This window comes from Mastigoproctus giganteus, chromosome 3, assembly GCF_048544385.1.
Source record: "Mastigoproctus giganteus isolate SK-2022 chromosome 3, ASM4854438v1, whole genome shotgun sequence".
NCBI lineage: Eukaryota > Metazoa > Arthropoda > Arachnida > Uropygi > Thelyphonidae > Mastigoproctus > Mastigoproctus giganteus.
In genome coordinates, this window is record NC_143577.1 from 182,875,058 (window position 1) to 182,899,624 (window position 24,567).

Sequence of the window (24,567 nt, forward strand, 5' to 3'; positions counted from 1 at the left end):
TTGAGCTGCACCTTAGCCCGGATGAGGTAGTGATCAGATCCGCAATCAGGTTCCCTCATGGCACGAACGTCCATGAGTGATGAGCGAAATCTGGCATTGATCAAAATGTAGTCCAGGATTGCTGAGTCCTTGCCAGATGGATTTCGCCAAGTAAGTTGATGTTTTTGAGGGTGCTGGAAATGGCTGTTTCCAATGATCAGGTTGTTAGATGCGGCAAAGGACAACAAACGTAAGCCGTTGTCATTGATCTTCCCATGGCCAAACTTGCCCATTGTTGTTTCCCAACCAGATCTGTCCACGCCAATATGGGCATTAAAGTCCCCTGCGAGGATGATCACTTCTGTCTGCGGAATTGAATCCAGCGTATGTTGGAGCTGGTTGTAGAAGTCATTCTTGGTCGGGTCCAGGCTAGTCTCAGTTGGCGCATAGGCGGAGATAATATGGGTCTTGATGGTGCCCTTGACAGTAAGGACTGCCAGGCGGTCCGATATTGGTTGGAAAGTGATCACACTACTGGTGGCCTGAGCATCGACCATAAAGCCCACTCCTGCTTCTCGTTTCTCATCACCAGAGTAGAATAGCATAACCGCTTCATTAGGTGCTGGTGGTTGGATGATCATCGTTCCAGACCCGGTGAGTCTTAATTCGGATAATGCCGCGATTGATATCTTGCACCTAAGTAGTTCTTGGGCAATGATTTCCTTTTGTCCAACGTGGTGCCCCGTTCGAACATTCCATTCGCCAATGTTAATTGTCCTTTTCGGCGTAGTAAGCTTATTGCTGTGGCCAGTGATCCACTTCACACCAGCACCCTGGGTTCCCAGTGCTGGCGCATCGGCTACCCCGGATGCGGTAACTTTGTAATTACTTCATTTAGCCAACTAAAAGTGCAATAGATTACTGTGTGCCTTGCCAATTACTATAAATACTATAACTAGAGCAGATCAAGATTTGTGGCTGCCTTGTTATTGTTATTTGAGAATTTTTGGCATATCAACTACTTTGGTTACAGCATTTTATTTGGTATGGTACTCCAGCTCCCATAGTTTTGTATCATGTCTGCCTGAATGTGTATATCGGGCAGATTTGCATGGTACATCAGCTTAAAAACTCAAAATGACTTATAGGGAGAGAACCTATTCCCTCTGCTTGAGATTGCTTAATTTTTGAGACCTTAAAGAATTACCTCTAGTCTTTGACATGATTCAAACTCAAACTTTTCCAAATTAAGTGACAAATGGTGAAACCAGCATATTACCAAGAAAGATGGCTAACTTATGGATAATATAGAAAGAACATTATTTATAACAGTATAAATGCACCTGTGAATGATTCAATGTAAGGATTTTTAAGGATTAGCAGATCAATAACATCTTTATGATTTTGGATTGTTATATAATCTTTATAGTAAATCTGTAACAGGAGACAAACTATCTATCTTTTGTTGTTATTATTATCACAATTTGATTGAACCTTGTGAGGACACCCACAGGTTCAGTTTCTCAGCACGTTAGTTCCAAGTTTCGCTTTTGAAATATTTTACAATAGCAAAATTAAAATGAAAATGAAGTTGGTATGTACTTATTATTTTTATTTTTTTAAAACAGAAATGACGTTTCTTAGTATGAGAGCCAAATAAATCTTAACTTAACAGTGCTTTCATAAGATAAAATCAAAAAAAAAAAATCCTCTAATGCCTCAAAACATTTTAACATAATAATATCAACTGTGTACATTTAACAAGTATGCACACTATGTTACATTTCAAATGCATTCAATTTTTTTTTCAAATTAATTGAATTTTTTCATTCTACATGATTAGGTAAGTGAAAAGTAAATAACCAATTAAATATTTATCAATTAATTACTAATGAATTGTTTTCATTCCACCATGCGTAACTCATTACATAATATTCACTCAATTTTCTGTAATATACTTATTCTTTTGGAATTTTGATAAAAACTAAGATGCAACATGGATCTTCTGTGATTAATAAAATAAAAAAAAATAGTATTTCATTTTTTATATGTTTAGTAAATTGATAACAAAGAAAAGTTCTTCAAAAAAAAGCAACCACTTTCACACATGCAACTTGAACTGAGAATTCTTCTCTTCTGTATATCTACCATATTGCCCATTCATTCCTCTAATCAGCACAATGCCATAGATAAAAAATCCAGTGCTTCAGCTATAGTATATGGATAATCTGTGTGATATTTATGAAAAATACTAAATGAATGATAATTGCTGGATTTCGATTTGTCTAATGTTAATGAAATTTGGAATGGCTTGACAAATCTTTCTAAAAAGAGCCAAATATAAAATTTCGTGAAAATCTGTCCAGTGGGAACTGGACCATTTCATGCAGACTGACAGACTAGTAAGTAGGCACTATACATATGGGTGAAAGTGGCCTAAAAAATAAATAAATGCTGTTTTATTAAAAATATTGATTTTACAATATTTACAGTACTACTAGAAAAAAAATATCTATGTCACAGAACAGTAAAATCCCATTATAACACATATTGTTATGAAAAATTTCACTATAACAAAAATATTTCTAGGTCCCAGCTGAATTCATGTATTATTAATGCTTTATAATGAATTACAAAGGACTAATAATACATTTTACTATTACAAAGCATAATAATACTTGTGTTATGAATTATTTTTAAAGTCCACCTATGCCTAAAATGTATTTATTTACAAAAAAAAAAAAAAAAACTGTTGGAAATTTATGAATGGTAGTGTATAGGCCATGTTGTAGTGCGACTAGAGAATATTAATTTGAAGGAAAAATAACAATAGAAGTTTTGAAAGCAGCAGCAAAATAATTCGGTACCATACCTTCTACTACATTTTGCAAATTTTTGAATGATTATGCATTCTCTTTCTCTCACAATGTATCAGCACTATTTCAGAAAAAAAAAAACAAAACAAATGCGCACCAATGAATTTGGATACCAGGAGTTACTGTTTTTTTTTTTCTTCTTCTTTCTTTCCTTTTTTTTTTTTTTTGTAAAAGAGATAAAAAAATACAACAGAACCTCATAAATCCAGCATGTGCTGGGTCTCAGCATCCTTAGAAAAATCTGGCATGGCACAATCAGTTAAAATGATATTATTCACTTCCTGAATAATATGAGGAGCAATTAGTTCCTCGTGAGGAACAATTAGTTTCTCTCACTAATATTCCATTTGTTATTGTCAGTAAAGATAACAACCACAGTATCGATACATATTTTAGGAACATATTTTAGAACGTTGTTCAAACGTTATTAGACTATGATAAGTGGGAGCTTGGTTCTACCAGGGCCGCGGCAGTATCCACTACCACTAAAATTCTAATCTTGAAAACCTCGCGATTTGTAGAGGATTTGGTTGAAAACCTGCTTAAAGGTCGTAATAACCGTTAATCATTTAAAAATTCGAATGTCAAGAGTGTGTATGCTCTGTATATAATAAATTTTAAAAAATAGAAGTTAGTTATTTGGGGACCCTGGACTCGAGGGGGACAAGGGCTCAAGCCCTATTAGCCTTACCTGAATCTGCCCCTAATTGTAGATCATTATTTTAGTTTCGCTCTCTGTTTTTCATTGTTTACAGACTAATAATCAAAGATATATCTTGAGTAGTGAGTGACGTATCATTTTCTGGTGTACCATGGCTCTGAGCCCAAACGGATAAGTGAAAAATGAAAGTTGCATAAAAAAAATAAGTTACACATTGCACCACTGACCTTGAACTTCTGTCATGCATGTTATGCTAACTGCTGTAATATTGTTAATATTTTTGGGAACAAAGGTCTCTTTCAGCGCAATTCTAGGAAACGAACATCCATATGGGTTCTGCCGAGGTTCTATTTTGCGTCCATGAATACTTGAAATCGGAGAAACCAGAATAAAAAAATAAAAAAAAATGAATGTAAGTCACGTACAACGTGACTTAAATTCAAATCTCGAAAAGTTTGTTTAATGATCTTGCAGAATTCGTTAGTCGCATAAACAGTTAAAAAGACGAAACGATACCAAAATGTAAAATAATGCCAGTTGCCATTATAGTTTAACGCGATCAATCAATGTCTACTTACTTTTGGTTAATTAATTTCGATTAGAAAACCAGCTAATTTCCGATGTACTCCTAAATCCTCACAATTAAATTTAAGACTCGTATCATTCGCAAGCAGTACTCGATTGCTAATGTTTCCCCTTATCTATATTAGAACAGAGAAACTAAGCTGATCTCTAGAGCTAAGCTGAGTCCCGAAGAATATGAATATGAATATATATATATTTAAATGAAGTATTGTTAAACAACATATATTGTTGAATTAATTGAACAGTTGTTCACTATTGTGACGCATTTTTTACAATCATACATCAATCATCCTTCATAACCTTTGTTTTGACACAAAATAAAAATAAGGGTAAGCGGAGAATGCCACAAGATCCTTGGAAACTTATTGGCATTGAGATTATTTGGGGTAATTCTTCTGAATTGTGTTAAGCGCCAAGGCTCGTCCCGTCGGTATTCGAACCCAGGCCTTTTCCGCAGTGTATAAGAACGACTATTGTAATCAACCACTGGGCTAGCCGTGAGAGCATGGAACTAACCTTCAGGATGTAACAAAGGCGGAAATATGGCTGGATGAAGTTTCTGACATTTTTTTTTTTTTTTTTTTTTCCCCTTTTTGGAAATGTACCAGAAGGCATGAATACCATTTGGAGAAGAATCAAGTTTCCTAATTTTGGGCTATCAAAAAAGCTTCGATTTATTAAATCTTGTTTGCAATCGTTGCCAACTTTAACGTGGTCAGAAGTCTAGGCTAAAGCTGAAAACAGAAATTTGAATATAATCCAGTTGTTGAGAGCTTTATACTTATTCTGAACAGGCTTAGCTCATCTGTTGGAGAACCATGGCTTAGATAATGGACGAAAGTTTAAGGTGAAATGAGGTATAAAGAATTTTCATCATTACATGAATAATTTCAACCACACGATTTGAGCAACTAGTGTCAGGAGATTTCGCACAATACTCCAACAAAGGAAAAAGAATCGAAATCATGCAGATCGTTCCATTTTGCCTTTTTATAATGATAACACAAAGTTGTGAGATAGATTTTCCACTTGGAAATAAACTATCATCAAGTTGTGATCTGAGGCCTCTGGAAGACACTACTCTGAAAAGTGGTTGATTGGTGAGTGAAAGATCAAGTGGAAAGCAATTTGCTTTGAAAAGTAGCCCGTTGTAGGATTATGGTTCTCATACCATCTTCGCATGCCCTTGGGAAATTAAAATTGTATATTGGTCATATTTAGGACAATATACAGTTTTCATTTCGATCGATACTATTCTGTGGTGTTTATCAAAAGAGTCCGCAATGACACTTTTGAAATAACTCCTAAACACTTTGAAAGATTTCTAGACTTATAATTTAAAAAGTTTCACAATTCATGACCTTTGATCCCATTTTATCTATTGCAACACAACAAACTTAGCATGGCCCTTTTAAACCGGGGAAGGTCAAATTGCCCCAGTTACAAACCCTTGAATCCAGAGGTGCATTGCTATACTGCTATTAATAAATCAACAAATTCTTCATTTTCAGAGAAAATATATTTAAAAGCGGTGAAATCATTTTGCAAAGAAGTTTTTATAACTGCAAAGTAACTTTAAAATTATTCAAAATATGTATGAGCGATTTATGAAGTGAAATGCTTATAAATTACCAAGGAATTATATTGAATTTATCCGAACAACGCCGCATCCTAGTTTGTATTCTTACTTTTTTTTTTTCTTTTTTTTTTTAAATGCTGAGCAATTGATAACTATTTTTATTAGTAGTAGTATTTTTTTTTTTTCTAGAGGTGAGTGGGTTACTTGGAATCCCAAATTTTATGCTGGAAGGAGTTTGGCTGGATCAGTGATTGGAATAGTGGGAATGGGACGGATTGGTAAGTTTGTTTGTTTTTTGAATGAATGGCAGTTGCATGATTTTATATAGAGAATAAATACGTGCACGAGTCTCAGTTAATTGACATGAAACAGGATTGGAAGCAGTAGCAGTACTGTATACAGTATATATCATACTTACAAAATATAAAATGCGTCAAAAGTACAGTTAAACACCCAAAACCGTATCCTGTATTTCTAACCATAACCATATTTCTAAGTTAGAAACGGTAGGTTTTTGTTTTTTTTATTATTGTTCTTCAGAATATTGTTTCGTCGTACACATAGCAACGAAACTTTGTTAGTGTCAATTTAATGATTAAAGGAGCCTTTTATCACTGCAGAAGCCTAATCCATGACTTCATGCATTGTTCAGTTAGTCGAAAATCAAAATGTGATTTCATGACGTTCCTCCTTACTGATCATGAGTGAGAAATATCCTTAATCAAACTTTACTTAATGGAAAGATCAATTGTCCAACGCACAACTTCCCATACAAGCACCGTTCTTCCTAAACCGGGTAGGAAAGATCTGAGTTGAATCCGTCGATGACAGATTCAAACTCGGGCCTTTTTATGGGCATTTTCAGGTCTTTTTTTATCGGGTTAGTTTTATGTGTCTTTTCCACAACGTAGCTGAGTTAGTCGGTCTCAATGGAGGACAGTATGATTTTTTTCTATCGAAACTCTGGTTTTTCGTCCAGCAAACAGAAAATTGACCACTGAACTCACGCAACTTACAGAAAATATATACGGCGCAATATGGCTTTAGTCGCTGATGCTCCTAAAAACGCTACAACAACAGCAATATGTCTGATGCGTGTAAAACCCTACAACAATGCAGTTTACAAATTTTTGATAACTGCCGGGGAAGGAGTTGAATACTCTGCATATAAAAGTAAAAATATGCAGCACATACATTGTTAACCTGCTACTTCACATCTTCAGACGAATCTTACAACCTGGAATTGTTCCATTGATTTGGGATCTTATCATGTCAAGCCTAATCTTACAACCTGGAATTGTTCCATTGATTTGGGATCTTATCATGTCAAGATTCCTAAATCTCCGAAAGAGCTGCGACCAATTTCCATCAGTTGCTGTTTACTTAAAATCTTTGAAAAAGCGATTCAGCCAGCAATTTCCCAGCACTGCTTTGGTCACAGGCCCGAGTACCTTCATGCCGTTCTGCACAAGAGATCAACAACTACCAATCTTCTAGACACCCTCTTCAGAATCCCTCAACAACAAATCCCAGATAGACATAATCTTCCTGGGCGTTAAATCGGCATACGATAGAATATACCTTCCAGCTCTGTTTACCGTACTTAAACACTACTTCGGTCTGGCAGATACCTTGCTACAAATCTTGAAGTCCGTCCTACTTCCCAGACATCTGTCTGTTACCGTCAACGACGTCAAGGTAACTTTGAACGTCACAAGAGGCATCCCGCAGGGGAGTGTGCTTTCAACTATCCTCTTCGCTGCAGTTTTGGAACCCTTTCTAGCATGTAATTCTAACTTTGTTTCTTATGCCGACGATCTGAAGTTCTACGTGAGTTCAATCACCCTCATCAGATCCTTGATATTAACCAACAGGCCTCTACACAGATAATAAAACTGGAAAACTGTCTAGCCATAATTGGGACTCACATCTGGTGAGTATGGACTTGGCACACTCAGGGTCCTGAGCTGGATATCATCATTCTTCTCTTTCTTGGTGATTCCCTTCTATTTTCTCTCCCTCTCTCTCTCTCTCTCTTTCTCGGGGTAATTCAGAAATTTTTTTTCTTTTTTTTTTTTTTTTGGCTGATGCAGTATAAGCCTCAGGCTTCCTTGCACCATATAGCTAATAATAATAATAATAATAATTGGGTTGCATCTGAACCCTTCCAAATCTTGCTCAATTTCCGATAACCAAAAAAAAAGTTAAAAATGATGTTCAAGTCTTCGTTAGCTGGAAAAGGTGCAAAGGGTAACTTCCCACACAGACATAGGCCTCACCTGCGATGTTGGACTCAGCTTCTGGCATCACTTTGTCAGAATGAGACAGAAGACGTAGGCGGCACTTTGGGCAGTGCGTCAGGAGCTCGTTGGTGTGCATCAGCCAGCGCTGCTTTGTCGGTACATACCGACGTGCATTACCCCTATCTCTCTCTACGCATCTGAAATTTGGTCATGCTTCCCATCTAAACAAGTACCTCAGTCTGGATTATTGGTTGCTCAGATGGATGAACAGAGTGGTGGGTTATCCTTTTACTATCTCCAGATCCATCCTCAAAGCTAATCTAGGCACTACTCCCTGGAGACTTCTCATCACGACAAGAAATGCACTCATGCTAGCACGGCTTATCACGGGCCAAATTGATGCTCCATCTGTATCTACCTTAATCTCTGGCCCAAAGAAGACAATAGAGGAGAACGCCCCCGACTCCTGCCTCCCTCTGCGGTTTACGCTTACAAACATTGATTCCCTTAGAGGCATGTTTCCGACCAACTGCCTCCAAATCTACAATAAACTAGGCATCAACCCTGATAAGTTCTGTGAGGACAAGATCTACAGAAAGGAATGCCGTAAGAACTGTTACCAGCTGTTGAATCTGTGACGGTCACCTGCACCTGGACTTTTTGCCTGCTGCATTTATGGTTTTTTTTTGTTTTTTTTTTTTTTTATTTCTGCTGTTTATTGTTACAAACTTTGCTTTTATTTCAAGCATATGTAAGTTCAATTCTGTAAATATCTCGGCTCGAGCACGCATGTACTCTTGTACATTGTACATATGGTTCCTCGCACCTCTAATTAATAATAATAAATTTCATATCCTCCTGGCACATTGCCGGCCCTGGGAGACCTACATTTTTTTGTGGTTAATAAACAGTTTATAATAATAATATAGTACATTTATTCAAATACAATTTTGTATTCATTTATTCATTTAAATGATAGTTATTTCAACCCTCATCCTATTATCAAAAGTTTGAAAGTGGTTTCTCGCTGTCGAGTATTATGAAGCTATCAACTCTATCTTCAAGGAGGAAGTTGAAGGTCGTAAATAGACACTTACCGACGTAATATCCAATATTTAGTGCTATATAAAAGATTTACTGTGATAAAAGTAGTTGATAGTCTAAAATCTCTTTTAGATCTTAATTTTCGATGTTTAAATGAATTTTTACTATACGGAAAATTAATCTTTACTTTTATGCCAGTTCATATGGCATGTGTTTATATATTATACAAGGACGTGTGCACTGGCTGAACTGCATGTTTGTGCTGACTGAAAAATCAGTAATATTTAGCAGGAAACTCTCCTCCCCTCCGTCTGAGATCGCATAATTATAGTCTCACGGACCGCAATGATAAATGTGCCCGACATCCAAAATTAGTTTCCTGTTGGTTAGAGAAATTAACAAATCTCGCTTCTCTTTCAAGCGTGCAAGGAAAAAGTTACAGAGAAAACGAAGAGTACACCCACCTCGAACAGTAACACAGTACAAGGAAAGATACAATGCAGTCCGGAGAGAACACACGAACAAAATTTTTCATGCCAAACAAAGTTCCTGGTGTGCCCTGCTGGAGATGGAAGGCAATAAAAACCCTTGGAGTTTGGTTCATAAGCTAGTAAGGAACAAAGTAGGGTCCACAGATATCATAATTTCTCTCCGTTCCCTCTGAGACGCTTTCCTGGGAGAAGACAATGAATAGGATTCTCGACAAAATAATCTATCAAGACAGTCCTTGTCTTGACACTGAAGTGCACAGGAACATCATCACTGAAAATCAGCGGTACTTGCCCTCTGCCACACAAGAACCTTTCACTGAAGAGGAGGTTGCATTAGCCATAAATAAAATCAAAAATGGAAAAGCTGCCGGACTGGACTTCATCGAGGGGAGTCCCTCAAACGCCTTTGGTGTCTGCACTCGATGTTCTTGTGTAATTGTTCAACACATCCAACCTCTCCTACTGGTACAGCCAAAGCATACCGCCCAATCGCTTTGTTGCTTCCAATATTAGGAAAAGTCTTTCCGAGATCACTTCTCACCGTCTTCAGCCAGTCTATGAAAACAAAGGACTCACCTCCCCACTCCAGTTTAGCTTCAAGCCTGGGTGCTCCACTATTGATGCTCTTCTGAAAACCACCCTGCTAGCAGATAATTTTGATTCCCGTTACGTACTGGCTCTTCTTATACAAAGTAGATTGTAGATTTTAAGGGAGCTTTTGGCACCGTATAGTGGCCGGTGATCCCTCATTCAAAAAGTGACTTCAAGACTTTGGTCTTATAAATGATGCCCATTGTGAATGCGGAGGACTGGAAATGCATTCGTGTAACATCTGTCTGGACCTACGTAATCAACTCTTAGTGGATGTAAATTTACTCGGTCCGGAAAGCAAACTGGTAGAACCATTAAAAATAATAATCAATATTTCTAGCTTTTATCAGGTATTTCAGACTTTCAGAAGAACTCTGCAGTCTTTCAGAAGCGCTGGTATCGTCTCTCCATGCCTGATCCTGCAAATTAGACGACCAGACCAGACTAATATACACTGAAACCAGGGTATTCCCTGGTCAGCTGAAAGCTGACTGCCGCCCTCTACTCTGCTGCACCATCCTGACCATTCGATCACACAAGTCTCTAGCACCAGTGTCACCAATCAGCTCTGCTATAGTCAAGTTTAATCGATACATCAACCGCCCAGATGATTCCTCTCAGCTGGCAGAACTACTCACGCTTTTGCACCTTTTCTTTCCTTTCCCACCCTACCCTCTTCTGTAGGGACATCCCCATCTTGCACTAAGCAATTTTCCTTCCTCTGTTTTCGCCTTGGGGTTCCTTCCGCTCTGCTGCCTCCCCGTGCCTTCTATGCCTTCATATTTTCTTTAAGATGTTCCTTTCAGCTGGCTTCCTTCACTCTCGCTATTGCGAGACTGCAGACAGTCTGACCGGCGTTTTTCTACTGTCCCTGGTCCGGGTTCCCTCTGCCGTGGACGGGTACTGGAAGGTACCTTCATTGTTATCATGCCTCCCGGTAGCTAAGTGACCAGTCGAACAAAACACACTACAGTACTCACATAACCCACACCGACTGGTTTTGCAAAGTTGTACAGCGTCACAGAGTACTTAATTGGGATTTGTGGTAAACTACAGGAACTGCCTAAGAAACACACTGTCCAGTCTCGATTGAAGAAACCTTTCAGAATTTCAACAGTCGCGCCGATGGGATTCAAACCCAAATCTTATCTCCCCAAATGAATTACGAGTGGCGAGCCCATTATAATATAAAGGAGGACAAAGAAGTCAAGTGTCTTTTGGTACTCAGTGTACTGACTACCAAAAAACTTTTATGTTAATCAAAAAGCCAAAAACACAAATATGTTATGGTAAAGGAACCGAATAACACCAGCAATTTAAGAACTTAATGTGTATTAAGTTTCTCTATACTCTTGAGAAATTAACATCAAAGTAATGTAAAAAAAAATAATTAATTAATTAAAATATCAGATGACGCAGTTTTATCCACACAGGTGATACAGTTACTTTATTCTGTCCATTTACCATATTTGTTTTTATATATCAGTTCTGTAATAGTTCAATTAACTTAATATTAATAGTTAACTGTAAGGAATCGCTTTCAGTTCTGAACTTTCGAAAACTTCAAGTGTTTATTAATGATAATGATAATTCGCTGTCATTATCTGAATGAGTTGGTTTTTCTATTTTTAGGAAAAGCAGTGATGAAAAGATTACTGCCATTTGAAGTCGAAAAAATTCTCTACTATGACATCGTTCGTCCAATGAAAGAAGGTAAAAACGTTTCTATATTGCTCATTTTCATCTCACTGTTATTTTTATTTTAATTTATATTCTCCAGATAATTCCACTTTTTTTTTTATTTACTTTATTTTAAATCTGTCATCGTTATTATGGTTTCAGACGGTGTCATAAAAGTCGAAAAGCTGCACAGGACAGCGTTTTGTATATTATTTCAGAAAGAAATAAAATGTGCATTCCGTCAGAGCCGTAACCAGGGTAAAGCAAAATTGGCACTGGCCCCAGGCTCAAAAAGATTTTTACTTTTTAGGCGCTTTCGCATATATACAGTATATACACGCTACGTGTCTTCTTTTTTTTTTTTCCCACCATGTCTGACCGTCCGTACATAATATAGGGACTCCCAGTCGACGTATTTTCATCAAATTTTGGATTTGAACTTGTTAAAAATATTTGTCAAGCCAAACCAAATTTCATTAAAATCAGCCAAATAGAAATCCGACAATTATTATTTCCCTTTTCCATATAATTTTTATGGAAAAAATAAATTCGTAGATTAAATGAATTACAACGAGAAAAAAGAGACTCGAGAAAAAAAAAAAAAAAAAGAAGAGCGTAATACCGGAGAAGAGTTATACAGTTGTAATTAAACTAAATGGTTAAGTTTAGAGAACATAAACCTATAGAATTTCATATACCTATAGGGTTTCTATAAAGATATAATCTTAGTAATTAATTTATAAGACGATAGCTATATTTTAATTTCACTTCTATTAATCACAGAAAATAAAAACAATATCAGTAAAAATAAAATCGAACAGGCGTGAAATGTAACGCACTGCGTACATTAGCTATCATGTTTTAACATTTCCAATACCAAAAAAAAAAAAAAAAAAAAAATTGAAAGAACATGACTCATGCCTCTTCTCCTCTATAACAACAGAAAAAAACAATACGAATTTTTCATCATTTATTTATTTTTTAAGTTTATATTGTTTACTTAATCCAGTTGCAGCTCAGTTCTTGCTACCTCTGCATACTTGACATAACGTGGCCTTGCATTGTCAAGGCCACGTTATGTCAAGGAACTGGGTTTAGTCAAGGCCACGTTATGTCAAGGAACTGGGTATATTCTTACCACGTGTACGCCATATCCAAAAATTTCATTACTTCAGCATGTCGCACCTACTTTTTCTTACTATTGAATGCGCCATGAATTGTCAAACTAATAGAGCAAGTTTATCTGCGAAAAGATCTAACCCTCCCAAGAACTTCCTAATTCATTTCACAAATATACGTGGTCTCAATTGTAATCTCAACGATGTCCATTTCCACTTGCAGTCTGCCAAACCCCATGTACTTTTTCTGACAGAATCTCAGTTATCGGTTGATTCAACTACTGCTCATCTCAGATGCCCAAATTATTCGCTGTATGATTCTTTTCGCCTCAAAGATGGTACTTGTGCATATGTCCGTTCTGATATTCCCTGTCAGAGACTTGGCAATTTGGAATCTCCTCTCTTTGATCTTCTCTGGTTTAAAATCTCTCTACCTCATTGTGTCAAATTCATCTGTTGTCTCTACTGTTCTCCCAACTCCACTAATCACTTGGAGCTCTTTGACTTACTCTCTTTGCAACTTGACTTTCTCCAGTCCAACTTTCCTAACAGTGAGGTAATTTTCCTTGGTGATTTTAATGTTCACAACTCCAGCCGGCTTCCGTTTTCTAGTCACACCGTCCCAGCAGGTCGAGATGCTGAGGCTTTTGCAATTACTAATCACCTAACACAGATTGTTCATTTACCTACAAGAATACCGGACAATCCTAATCATAAAGCCAATATGCTTGATCTTTTTCTCACAAACAACCCTTCTAAGTACACGGTCGAAGTGAGAGGTCCTTTAGGCACTTCAGATCACAACATGGTGATTGTCTCTTTTCCAATGGAACCTTTATCTCATGGCTATTCCCAACCTCGTGTTGTTTGGCATTACAAGAATGCAAAATGAGATGACCTGCGAGACTTCTTTTCTTCTTTTCCTTTGTCGGATTACTGCTTCAAAACTTCTGATGTCAACGTTTGCTCAGATCATGTCAGTGAAATTATTCTTGCAGGAATGGAATCCTTTATCCCACACTCCACTTTAAAATCTCGTCCTGTATCTAAACCTTGGTTTACCAATAAATGTGCTAAGGCTGTTCAAGAGAAGAATGTTGCATATCGTAATTGGCTTGTTTCTAATTCTTCAGTTTCATTTTCTGCCAGCACCAAAGCTCGCAACAATTGTAAAGCAGTTATTAATCAGTCCAAACTAGAGTTTGAACAGGCTAAGAGTAGAAAACGTGCTTCTTGCCCTAATGGTAGTCGAGCATTCTGGTCTCTTGCCAAAGCTGTTGGTCGCAACTTTTGCCCATCTCTGCTCTCACCTCTGTCCAAACCAGATGGTTCTGTTGTCACTTCAGCCAAGGATAAAGCTGACCTGCTAGCATCCCATTTTTCTTCCAGCTCATGTATTAATGGTCTTGGTAAAACACCTCCCACCATTCCCAACACGCTCCATTCAATGCCTCCTGTGGTCCTCCGGCAAAAGGATATCAGAAGGATTTTTATGAATCTTGATGCTAAGAAAGCTCAAGGTCCTGATGGTATTTCTCCACTTATTCTCAAAACCTGTTCTTCTGAACTTACTCCTATTCTTTGCCGCCTTTTTTCACTTTCTTATTCCAAAGGTGTTTTTCCTTCTGCTTGGAAATTTGCTCATATCCAGCCAGTTCCTAAAAAGGGTGACAAATCCCTCCCATCCAATTATCGTCCCATTGCAATTACTTCTACTCTTTCTGAAGTAATGGAGAAATCAATTAACCGCCATCTCTTAAACTATCTAGAAACCTTCCGTCTGATCAACGATCGCCAGTACCGATTCCGTCAGTGTCGATCCACTGGTGATATTCTGGCTTACGTTACCCATTTATGGACTAATTCAATGGAAAGGTTCGGTGAAACACAAGTAGTTGCTCTTGACATCTCAAAGGCTTTCTATCGTGTTTGACATAAAGGTCTTCTAAAGAAGCTTCCATCTTATGGTTTGCCAACTGTTTTTAGTAATTGGTTATCCAGTTTTCTCTCTGAACGCTCACTGAGGGTGATGGTAGATGGCTCTCTTCTCTGTCTTCTAACTTCTCCACTAATGCCGGTGTCCCCCAAGGTTCAGTTCTTTCCCCCCACTCTTTTCCTCTTGTATATCAACAATGACCTTCGTCCATTGACTGGAAATCGTATCCATAGTTTTGCCGATGATAGCACATTGCATTCAACTTTCCATTTTGAGAAACCTTGTCCTGCTCAATCAGCTTCAACTTCTCGAAAATCTGCTACCAATTCGTTAAATGCCGATCTTCGGGTAATTCTCCAGTGGGGCAAAGACAACTTAGTTGATTTCAACCCTTCTAAAACTCAGTCTTGTCTTATATCTCGCAAAAAGGATTCTTCTGCTCCCATGCTTATCTTTAGTCACACTCCGATTTCTAGGCAAAATGCTATATCTCTTTTGGGGATTACCCTGACTTCTAATCTCTCTTGGCACAAGCACATTACAAATATTGCTTCCTCTGCATCTAAAAAACTTGGTTTTCTCTTTCGCTCTCGGCGTTACTTTTCTTCCAAACAGCTGCTCACTCTGTATAAATCACAAATCCGCCCTGCCATGGAATATTGTTCCCACATCTGGGGTGGTGCCCCCAAAACCTCTCTCAGGCTTCTTGATTCCATTCAGAAGAGGGCAGTTAGGTTAATTAATGATTCATCTCTAACAGAGTCTCTGCACTCGCTTTCTCATAGATGTACTGTTTCTGCTGCATGCCTCTTCTACAGATCCTTCCATGGGCACTGTTCTTCTGAATTGGCTTCTATAATTCCCGCTCTCGCTCTCTCTCTCTTTCAAAACAGTCCGAACACGTGCCGCCACCAGCCAACATCCATTTACTGTCCAACTTCAAACCCACAGAACCAACTTTTCATCTTCATTTATTCATTCAACTGCCGTTTTCTGGAACAACCTTCCTTCATACGTATTTCCTGAAAATTACAATCTACAGAAGTTCAAGTCCAATGTCAACAAATATCTTCTTTCGTCTTCTCAAGCTCCAACCCAAGCACGGTACTATAGGTTCTAATACCTCTCGTGTCTGGGGTTCACATAAAAAAAAAAAAAAAAAAAAAAAGTTCACCGTGTTGAAATGTTTGTAATTGTTTTAATTAAATAGGAACGTTCACAAATTAAGTAACTTGTTCTTTTAACTTTTTAAACACACTCGTAAATTATTCATAACTCAAGCTTTGATCATCGTCCTCATTATTCTGCAACGAAATATTTAATTTGAATTCATTTTTTGAAATAATCTGTTAAGTAGCATTTATACAGCCACTCTCCCTCGTGCTCTCACCCTTAATACATCTGTCATCTGATCTCTTGAGTTGTGTAATTTGTGAATGGTTCGGATTGGTATAATATTAGTGTTTTGCTTCACTTTCAGGTTTGTCCTCTGAGAAATTTCCTTCTCCGAGGGTCTTGTATAGTGCCAATAATGGGAACCTGATTTCGCAAGCATTTGCAACCTTTCCTGTTTATTAGGAAGGATTCTTGTGCAGCAATCAGTTTATGACAGCTATTTAAGTAAAATTAAATATTATAATGCTGCTACGTAAAAGTTATTCCTATTACTCCACATATACTTGTACTGACTAACCCATTTCAAACAAAATGTCCTTGCTTTTTTATTAGTTTTCTGACCATTTCTTTTTCTGTCTTAGCTGAAAGACTTGGTGCTCATTACATGCCATTTGAGGATCTTCTAAGGCATTCAGATTTTGTCATTGCCAATTGTAGCCTCACAGATAGCAGCAGAGGAATGTTTAACCACAAGTCATTCAGCCTCATGAAGCCTTCGGCCGTTTTCATAAATACTAGCAGGTTTGTGCCAATATTTGTTAAGTTACTCCTTGTACATATGAAAATCAAAATCGGTGCTGTTTAAGAACTTATGGGCCCGAAAACTGGTATGGGGTTGCGAAGCATATGGAACAGCTCGAGGCTCATGTCTCTTCTCCTCTATATCATTTTAAAAAGGTGGTTTCAGACGGTGTCATAAAAAATGACACCCGTTTCAGTGATCTACGGTAGGCAACCATAAATGGTGGGCCAAATAAAATGTCTATGAGGTACACACGGGCCATTTTTTTATTAGCTTTCCACGATTTTTTATGATTATTAAAATGGTGTATAATTAAAAAATTGCCATAAACAGTTTTATGTTATTTATTGTAATAAGAAAAACGAAATACAATTACAATAACAAAAATTGCAGTATTTTATTTTTATAATATTTAATGAGAGATTTGATACCGTTTATTTTTATCAGTGAATCGATATTTGTTGTAGCAATGCGCAGAGTTTTATAATACGTCAGAAATTCCATTAATTCAAAGATATATATATATATAAAAACGGCGGGATTTTTATTATATACTGTATATACAGTATTTTGAAAACGATCGCGGGCTAGATTAAGCACAAATGCGGCCCGGAGGTTGCCCACCCCTGGTCTACGTGTTGTGGATCACTAGAATGGGCGGCCCAAGATCATTTGCTAAACTTACCTCTACTCGCCCACTCCCGTGTCAGTATGGGAAGGGTAGGCTTACGGAATGACCTTGACCTGCCTATAGATTAAATGTATTATAAACCATTCCGAGTAACTCCGCGGATAAACTATACGCCATCTCTTCTTGGAGCAGCGTTTATTCGTAATTTAATCATTACAGCAACGGAACGTTGTAGTAATTGCCCATTGGTTAAAGTTTTTCGTTTATTATTACAATTGATCATACCTTACTATCGGATTGGTATTAAATGGTGGAATACGCAAAAAGTTAATTAAGCATGATGGGTGGTACCCATGCATGAGGAACATCTCTTAAAACAACAGTAGAGATAACTAATGTACCTACATCGACCAGGTTCCAAAGGGATCCCCAAACCAAGAAAAATGTATTAATTATGATAGATAATAAAAAAAAAACGTTTTATTATACTTATTGCACTTTTGAGTGAGCTTGTTGTGAAGCTGGGTCTCCATTCCATGCTTAACGACTGCACTGATATCTCTACATACACTTTCAGGGCCCAAAATTGCAAATTTTAAAACGAAACGCTCATCATAGTACAGTAACTCTCCGACTTACGTAAGAGTTGCATCCCGCAGAACAATACGTAAGTCGGATTTTTCGTAAATCGGAATTTTCCCCCATGCTTGTGCTCGCTAAATTGATTGAATCAAAAAAGAAATGTTCGATGAACAAGTAAATACAACTATTTATTGTATTTATCCAATTTTTTTATCTCATGCGCAGGAAAAATTACAAAAAAGCGTGCAATTTTAAAAAAAAATTACAAAAAAAATAGAGACAGGCATAATGTCAGTAAGTTTTGCTTCTTGAGCATCTTTGCCAGAATCGACCTATTCAGCTGATAAGTACGCCGCTGCAGAGGTTGAGGGCTGTGAAGATTTAGAAGGGGTCGGCCGCTCGACCTTACGAAAGAACATAATGGATGACCAGACGGTGGCTTTTTTCTTTTTATCGTAGATTTCTTTGTAGCAAGCAAGCATATCATTCACCCCTCTGTTAACTTTTAAGAATCGTTCGCTGTGAGGATCCATCTTCTCAAACCTCGCCATTGCCATCTCTTTCTGGTGATGAAGCATCTTGGCTCCTCATTTGGTTCATCTTGAGCTTCGGCAGCATTTTCTTCTTTCACTTTCGCTGCCTGCAAATCAATAAATTCTTCATTAGATAATTCCTTCTCTTCTTCCTCTATTAATTCCTCCATGTCTTTGGCATCAACCTCCAACTGAAGTAGCTCTGCAAACTTTACAATCTTATCTGTAACCTCTTCATATGATTCATCTTTTTCAAATCCTTCGAAGCCTTTTACGTGCCGTGGGCATATTTTCTTCCATGCGCCATTTAAACAACTTTTAGTAATTTCTGCCCAGGCCTTATTAATGTTTAAGATGGCGGGGTAAATATTATAAGATTTCCAAAAGTCTCTTAACATAAAATTTTTCTCATCATCTACTGCAGACAATGCCTGAGCAAATGTTGTGCGTAAACAGTATGCTTTTAAATTTGAAATAACACCCTGATCCATAGGTTGGATGAGTGAAGTCGTGTTTGGCCGTAGAAATATGACTCTCACATTCGAATTGAAATCATCTAGATGCGTAGGATGTCCAGGAGCGTTATCTAATAGAAGCAAAATCTTGAAAGGAACGTCGTTGTCTTTACAATATTTTTCAACCTCGGGAATGAAGTGGCATTTAAACCAATCCTCAAAGAGAGATATTGTTATTCATGCTCTCTGGTTCGATCGGAAATGCACGGGTTTTATTGATGCTTTATTGATGTAGTTTTTTATTGTGGCTTTATTGATACCTTTAAATGCACGAAGATTTCCAGAATGGTACACAAGCAGTGGTTTTAATCTGTAATCTCCCGCCGCATTGTCCCAAGCAAGAGCGTGGCCCTATCTTTTGACGCCTTGAAACCTGGCATTGTATTTTCCTCTTTGGCAATGTATGTTAGATCCGGCATTTTTTTTTTTTTTCAATACAGAGCAGTCTCGTCAACGTTAAAAATTTGCTGCTTTGAATAGTCGTCTTCATCAATAATTTTTCGAACACATCACAAAATTTCTCTGCTGCTGCAGAATCGGCACTGGTGACTTCACCACCTACTTTAACGTAGTGGAAACCAGCGCGATGCTTGAACCTATTAAACCACCCGTTTTTTGCCACGAACTTGGCTTGGGGTTCGCCGTACTTATCCTTAATATCTTCATAAATACTTGTTGCTTTTGCCTGAATGGTCATTAGACTCAGGGGCACTCGCTTCTGAATCAGATTTTCCATCCATATTATTAACAGCTGTTCTATCTTCGATACAGCACCTGAACGCTGTTTTGTGATCACTGTTCATCTTAAGTGCGTTCACTGTTGAAGCAGCGAGACCTAATTCCCTTGCAATAGATGGCAAACTTTGCCGTTCTGCTTCATACTTAATCATTTTCTTCTTCATTTCTAAATCAATTTTGTTTCGTCTCTTGGCATTACAACCACTTGCCCTTTTCTCTGGTCAATTTCCCTTCACCGTTGTAATACGTAAATAGGAATGAAGAGAAGTTTCTGAAAATTTGTTTTTTATATGTTTGAGATTTCAGTGAAGGGAAACACATTTGACCATAACAGCGTAAAAACCCACACAACTGCAGTTATCGGGATTATTGCAAATGCAAAAAGATCGAGTTTACTTCCTGTTTATAATTAGATGCACTAACAGAAAAGCCCAATAAACCGGGAAAGTTCAAATTGTTTTTGTTTTATGGTCGTGACCTCCAGAAACGAGCTTTAGAAAAATATCACAACACCGTTTAAAATTGATTCTTATAACGGGAACATATGATAACGATGAAAGGTTATATATACAAATGCATGGAGACAAAACAGTCTTTGTCAAATACAAATAAGCAAGTAAAAAAAAAAAAGAAAAAAAAAAGCAGTCAGTCATATCCAGGAGTAGGTGAAAATCAGATTCATTATCTGGTAGCAGTTCTTGAGGATTTCCTTCCTGTAGAGCTTGTCTTCACTTTAGGATACACCCTATCAGGGTGTATCCTAAATTTATTGAAGATCCGAAGACAATTGGCTGGAAACATGTTTCTCAGGGAATCAATGCCTGACAGCGTAAGACGCAAAGTTATTAAGAATTGTGCAAAGAGACGACTAAGTGACCATCTCCCGCATTTTTATCGTCATATCTACAGTGGCTATAGATCTGACGAAAAAATAAGGGAGATTGTTGACTTACTAAGGTACCTAAATTTATGAAGACGATTACTTTGTTGGCGGAAAGTACATGCTGTAGTTGTTATTAACAGTCCATCTGCTACACTGATTGCGTTTACTTCATTTGAATTTATTATGATCTGTTTATGAAAGTAGTATTTATTTATTTATTTAATTGATTGCTATTTACAATCGCACCTTGTACAGCATGCAAGCTAGAGGGGATTAGTCGTGAGTTGATAGGCACTGCAAAACTAGCACGGGTTACTTGTTTCCTATTCATATATAAGAAATATATGTTATGTCATAATAGTCTTGGACTCTTATAAGGTACAGTTTCTTTACTAAAGGAAGTTATGAGGGTTTAGATACGCTTCTTGTAAGGATAAAAAAAAAAGGAGTACTCTGAGCAGTGGGGTCTTCGATGCCTTCTATACTGGAATGGAAACCTCTGCAATTCCATGAGTAAGGAATTTCCTTCAAAGCTATAGTTACCAGAATTGTAAGTGTTCATAACCTTCAGATCATTTTTTTTTTTAAATAACTCGTTGTTGCTCCTTTCTTCCCTACGATTGAGCGCTCTTCTTCCCAGGTTTCCACTCCGCCACATGGAGACGTGAGCGGTGCCACTTCATAACCAAGCGGCTGTGTATATTAGTGTGTCAGTAGTGTTGACAAGCAAAAGAAAGGTGCCTTTCCTTTCTGGATATTTTTTTAGTTTTACTTTGAAGGGCATTGTGTGTAATAAAGGATTTAAATATAAACACTAACTGAGAAATTACAGTTTTTTTGTTGCAAGACTTTAAATATCGCTTGGCAATCGGGGCCAGTGTATTCGGTGAACGGACAATGAGTCGTGGATTGTGATCGCCTCGTTCTCTAGACATCACTCTCTGTGATTTTTTTTTTTTTTTCTTGTGGGGTTATTAAAGAAAAGGATGTACAGGACAAATCTTTGCACAGAAGAACTCGGAAAAAAAAAATTAAAATTGACGTGCGTAACGTATCTAGGATACAATCCACTGTGTGAAAGTCACTTCTTTTCAGAAGGTGACGGACCTTCTGAAACCACTTTCAGCATCCTTTTAATGGGAGAGTTGCTGAAATGTGGGCATTAATTATATTAATAAATAATGGTTAAATAAATAACGAAGGTAACTGGCACTACTTTTGCTTAAATTTTGGTTGTGTGTTAATTTTCCGCCCGGTGTAGGAGGACGGTGATTATAACCACTGTCTACCCGCGAGGAGTTTGTTTAAATATAGGCATCCTTTAATATATTCTGTATTCCCGCTATCGCTGGAGTTGGCCCAGCGAAAATGCCGATGAGCCGTTTCCGCCAGCATGTAGTAATATCTTCTCACATTCCTCTGAAAACCTTCTTGTACTATAACTGTAACACTTCCTGCATAGTATTAGGTTAAATTTTTATTTGTTATCAACTGATTGTGTTTTAAATGTATTGTTTTGGTTTGTAGTTTTATTTTATTACTTTTATTACTTTACATTAAAAATTATTATTCTTAAATTTTCGTTCTTCTTAGAGGGGCAGTAGTGATGCATGATGATCTTTACGAAGTCCTCAAAACAGGGAAGATCAGGGGAGCAGGGTTGGATGTGATGACCCCAGAACCGTTACCTAAGGACCACAAGTTAACCACACTTGATAACTTAAGTAAGCATCTATGTATTATTATCGCATTATTCTTAAAAAATTTAATTGGAATGACTTAATTTTAATTGCCAGCCATCAAGGGGCAGCAGTGTAGGGCCCTTGATAGATCTATGTAATGTAACCTTAACAGAATTAAAAAAAAAAAATCGTGGAAACCTGCATATATATTTTCGTACGTGCATGACTCATGAAATGGCCCTTTATAAACTCAACTGCTGCCCAATCATGTAATGTATCTCTGACTAATTCAGCAAAAAGTTTCAAAACGGCTATCTCATTAAAAAAAAAAAAGTATGGTTGCCAATTAGACGGAAATCATTCCTTGTGTCATAGGCAGTCCACAAAATACACAGTTACACCTAATCGCATGTGTGCAGTCTCATATGAAATAACTACATATATTCTCTTATTATATTCGAGCAGCGTGTTGTAGATCACTGGAATGAATCGTTTTCCACAGTGGTCGAGGCCGATAGTTTGGTAAAGTTCAAAGCAGAATTAGTAGCCACTTTTGGGCGATGGAGAAGGCATGAATGATAGAAAAAAAGTTTTTCCTTTTTTTTTTGCAGAGATGCAGAAAAAAGTCGGTTTCCTTGAATCATTTAACCATTATAATAATAATACACTGCTTCATGAGATCCAGCCTTCTGTTATTCCCCAAAATTTTATGTTTGTGACCCCTAATCCTTCTCTCTTCTACCGGTGAAAACATACCTCCCTCGTTCATTTTACTGAATCCTTTAGGTGCCTTATCTACCCCAATCAGATCCCCCCCCCCACCACTGAGATGCCTTGTTGTCAAACTTTGCCCTCCCCATCTTCTAATCCGTTCTTCATATGGATATTTGATACCAATTAGCACCAATTTGATTTTCCTTCTTGGCTCTTATTATAGAAGCTCTGTATTCCTTTAATCGTTGCCTCCAGACATGAATACAATATTCCAAATGCTGTCTCATCATAATCTTATATATAGGAACAATGAATGTCATTGTTCCTATATACTTGTGAAGGTCCTATATATCAATGAGAGGACACCATTTACCTTCCTAGCCACTTGTTTAAATTTTCCATGCTTACACTGCATGGAAAATTTGTCTGACTTGACTGATTCGGACTCCTATCTTTTTTATCCTAAACCACTTTTAACTCCTCTCCTCCTAGCTTATAATTAACTCCTGGATATCTGTTCCCTAGTTGCAAAACCTTACATTTAGAAGCATTAAACTTCATTTACCATAATTAGAACGGGTGCACGATTTCTGCAACAGATCTTATCATTTTGAATAAAATTCCCTGGTTCTGGTCGATGATAACTACCCTTCTTATCTTTAAATCATCAGCAGACTTTGACAACTTCTCCTGTACTTCATCAATATGTCATTAAGGAAGATGAGAAAGAGAAATAAACCCAATGCTGATCCCTGTGGATCTCTACTATATTGGTCCACTCTGAGGAATGTCTATTTATGATTTCTATCCTATTTTTTAATCCTTGATCCCACGATCCAATCTTACCATTAATCCAAATTTCCTCCAATTTATTATAATAGCCTTTCGTGGAGAACAGTGTCAAAATCTTTGTTGGAAGTGATGGCAAATAATGTCAGTTTTTTTTGTTTTTTTTTATCATCCAACTGTTTTATGACTTCATCACAATAATTAACTAGATTGATCATGCAAAAGCATCTCCTTCACAAACTCATGCTATGATCCATTAAGGATGTCATTCCTATCGACACGGACCTATCGATTGGAATGACATCCTTAATCAGAGACTCCATGATCTTTCCCATCATTGAAGTCAAACTCACTGATCTATAGTTGCCCATCACGTCTTTTGCACCTATTTTGTGGACCGGGTAGGCATTAGAGCTCCCCAGCTCAGGGGGATTCCCGAAGTCTAATGATGATCTCATTAACATCCCCAACAGAACGATATACTAATATGCAGGCTTTTTTAGTGTGATAGGATGTATACCGTCCACTCCTTGGAACCTTACTATCGCTCAGCTTCAGTAATTTTTTGCCATAACCTCTGAGAGTGATAAGTCACCCATATTACAGCAGCAGTCTGACTACTTGTCACTGTTCCCTCATGATTCGAATGGTCTCTCAACTGTAAAGAACGATCTTTTCAATGCGTCCACTGCTTCTACTGGGATTTTTCTGCACATCATGAATTTCACCATTAAAAATCCAACGCAGAAGGACTCGTTGAATTTTAATGGTGAGCATTTCATTCGTACAATTCTATATT

General features: G+C 37.4%; 1 protein-coding gene across 1 annotated transcript in view; it reads left to right on the top strand.

Annotated features, from left to right (window-relative positions):
- Nucleotides 1-24,567, top strand: part of LOC150088453 (glyoxylate reductase/hydroxypyruvate reductase-like) — a 106,174-nt gene that overhangs the window by 80,247 nt on the left and 1,360 nt on the right. Inside the window, exons 5-8 of the mRNA XM_090370782.1 lie at nt 5,870-5,958; nt 11,682-11,762; nt 16,541-16,700; nt 22,177-22,307. Coding sequence (XP_090226908.1) covers nt 5,870-5,958; nt 11,682-11,762; nt 16,541-16,700; nt 22,177-22,307 — 461 coding nt within the window. The remainder of the gene's footprint in view (nt 1-5,869; nt 5,959-11,681; nt 11,763-16,540; nt 16,701-22,176; nt 22,308-24,567) is intronic.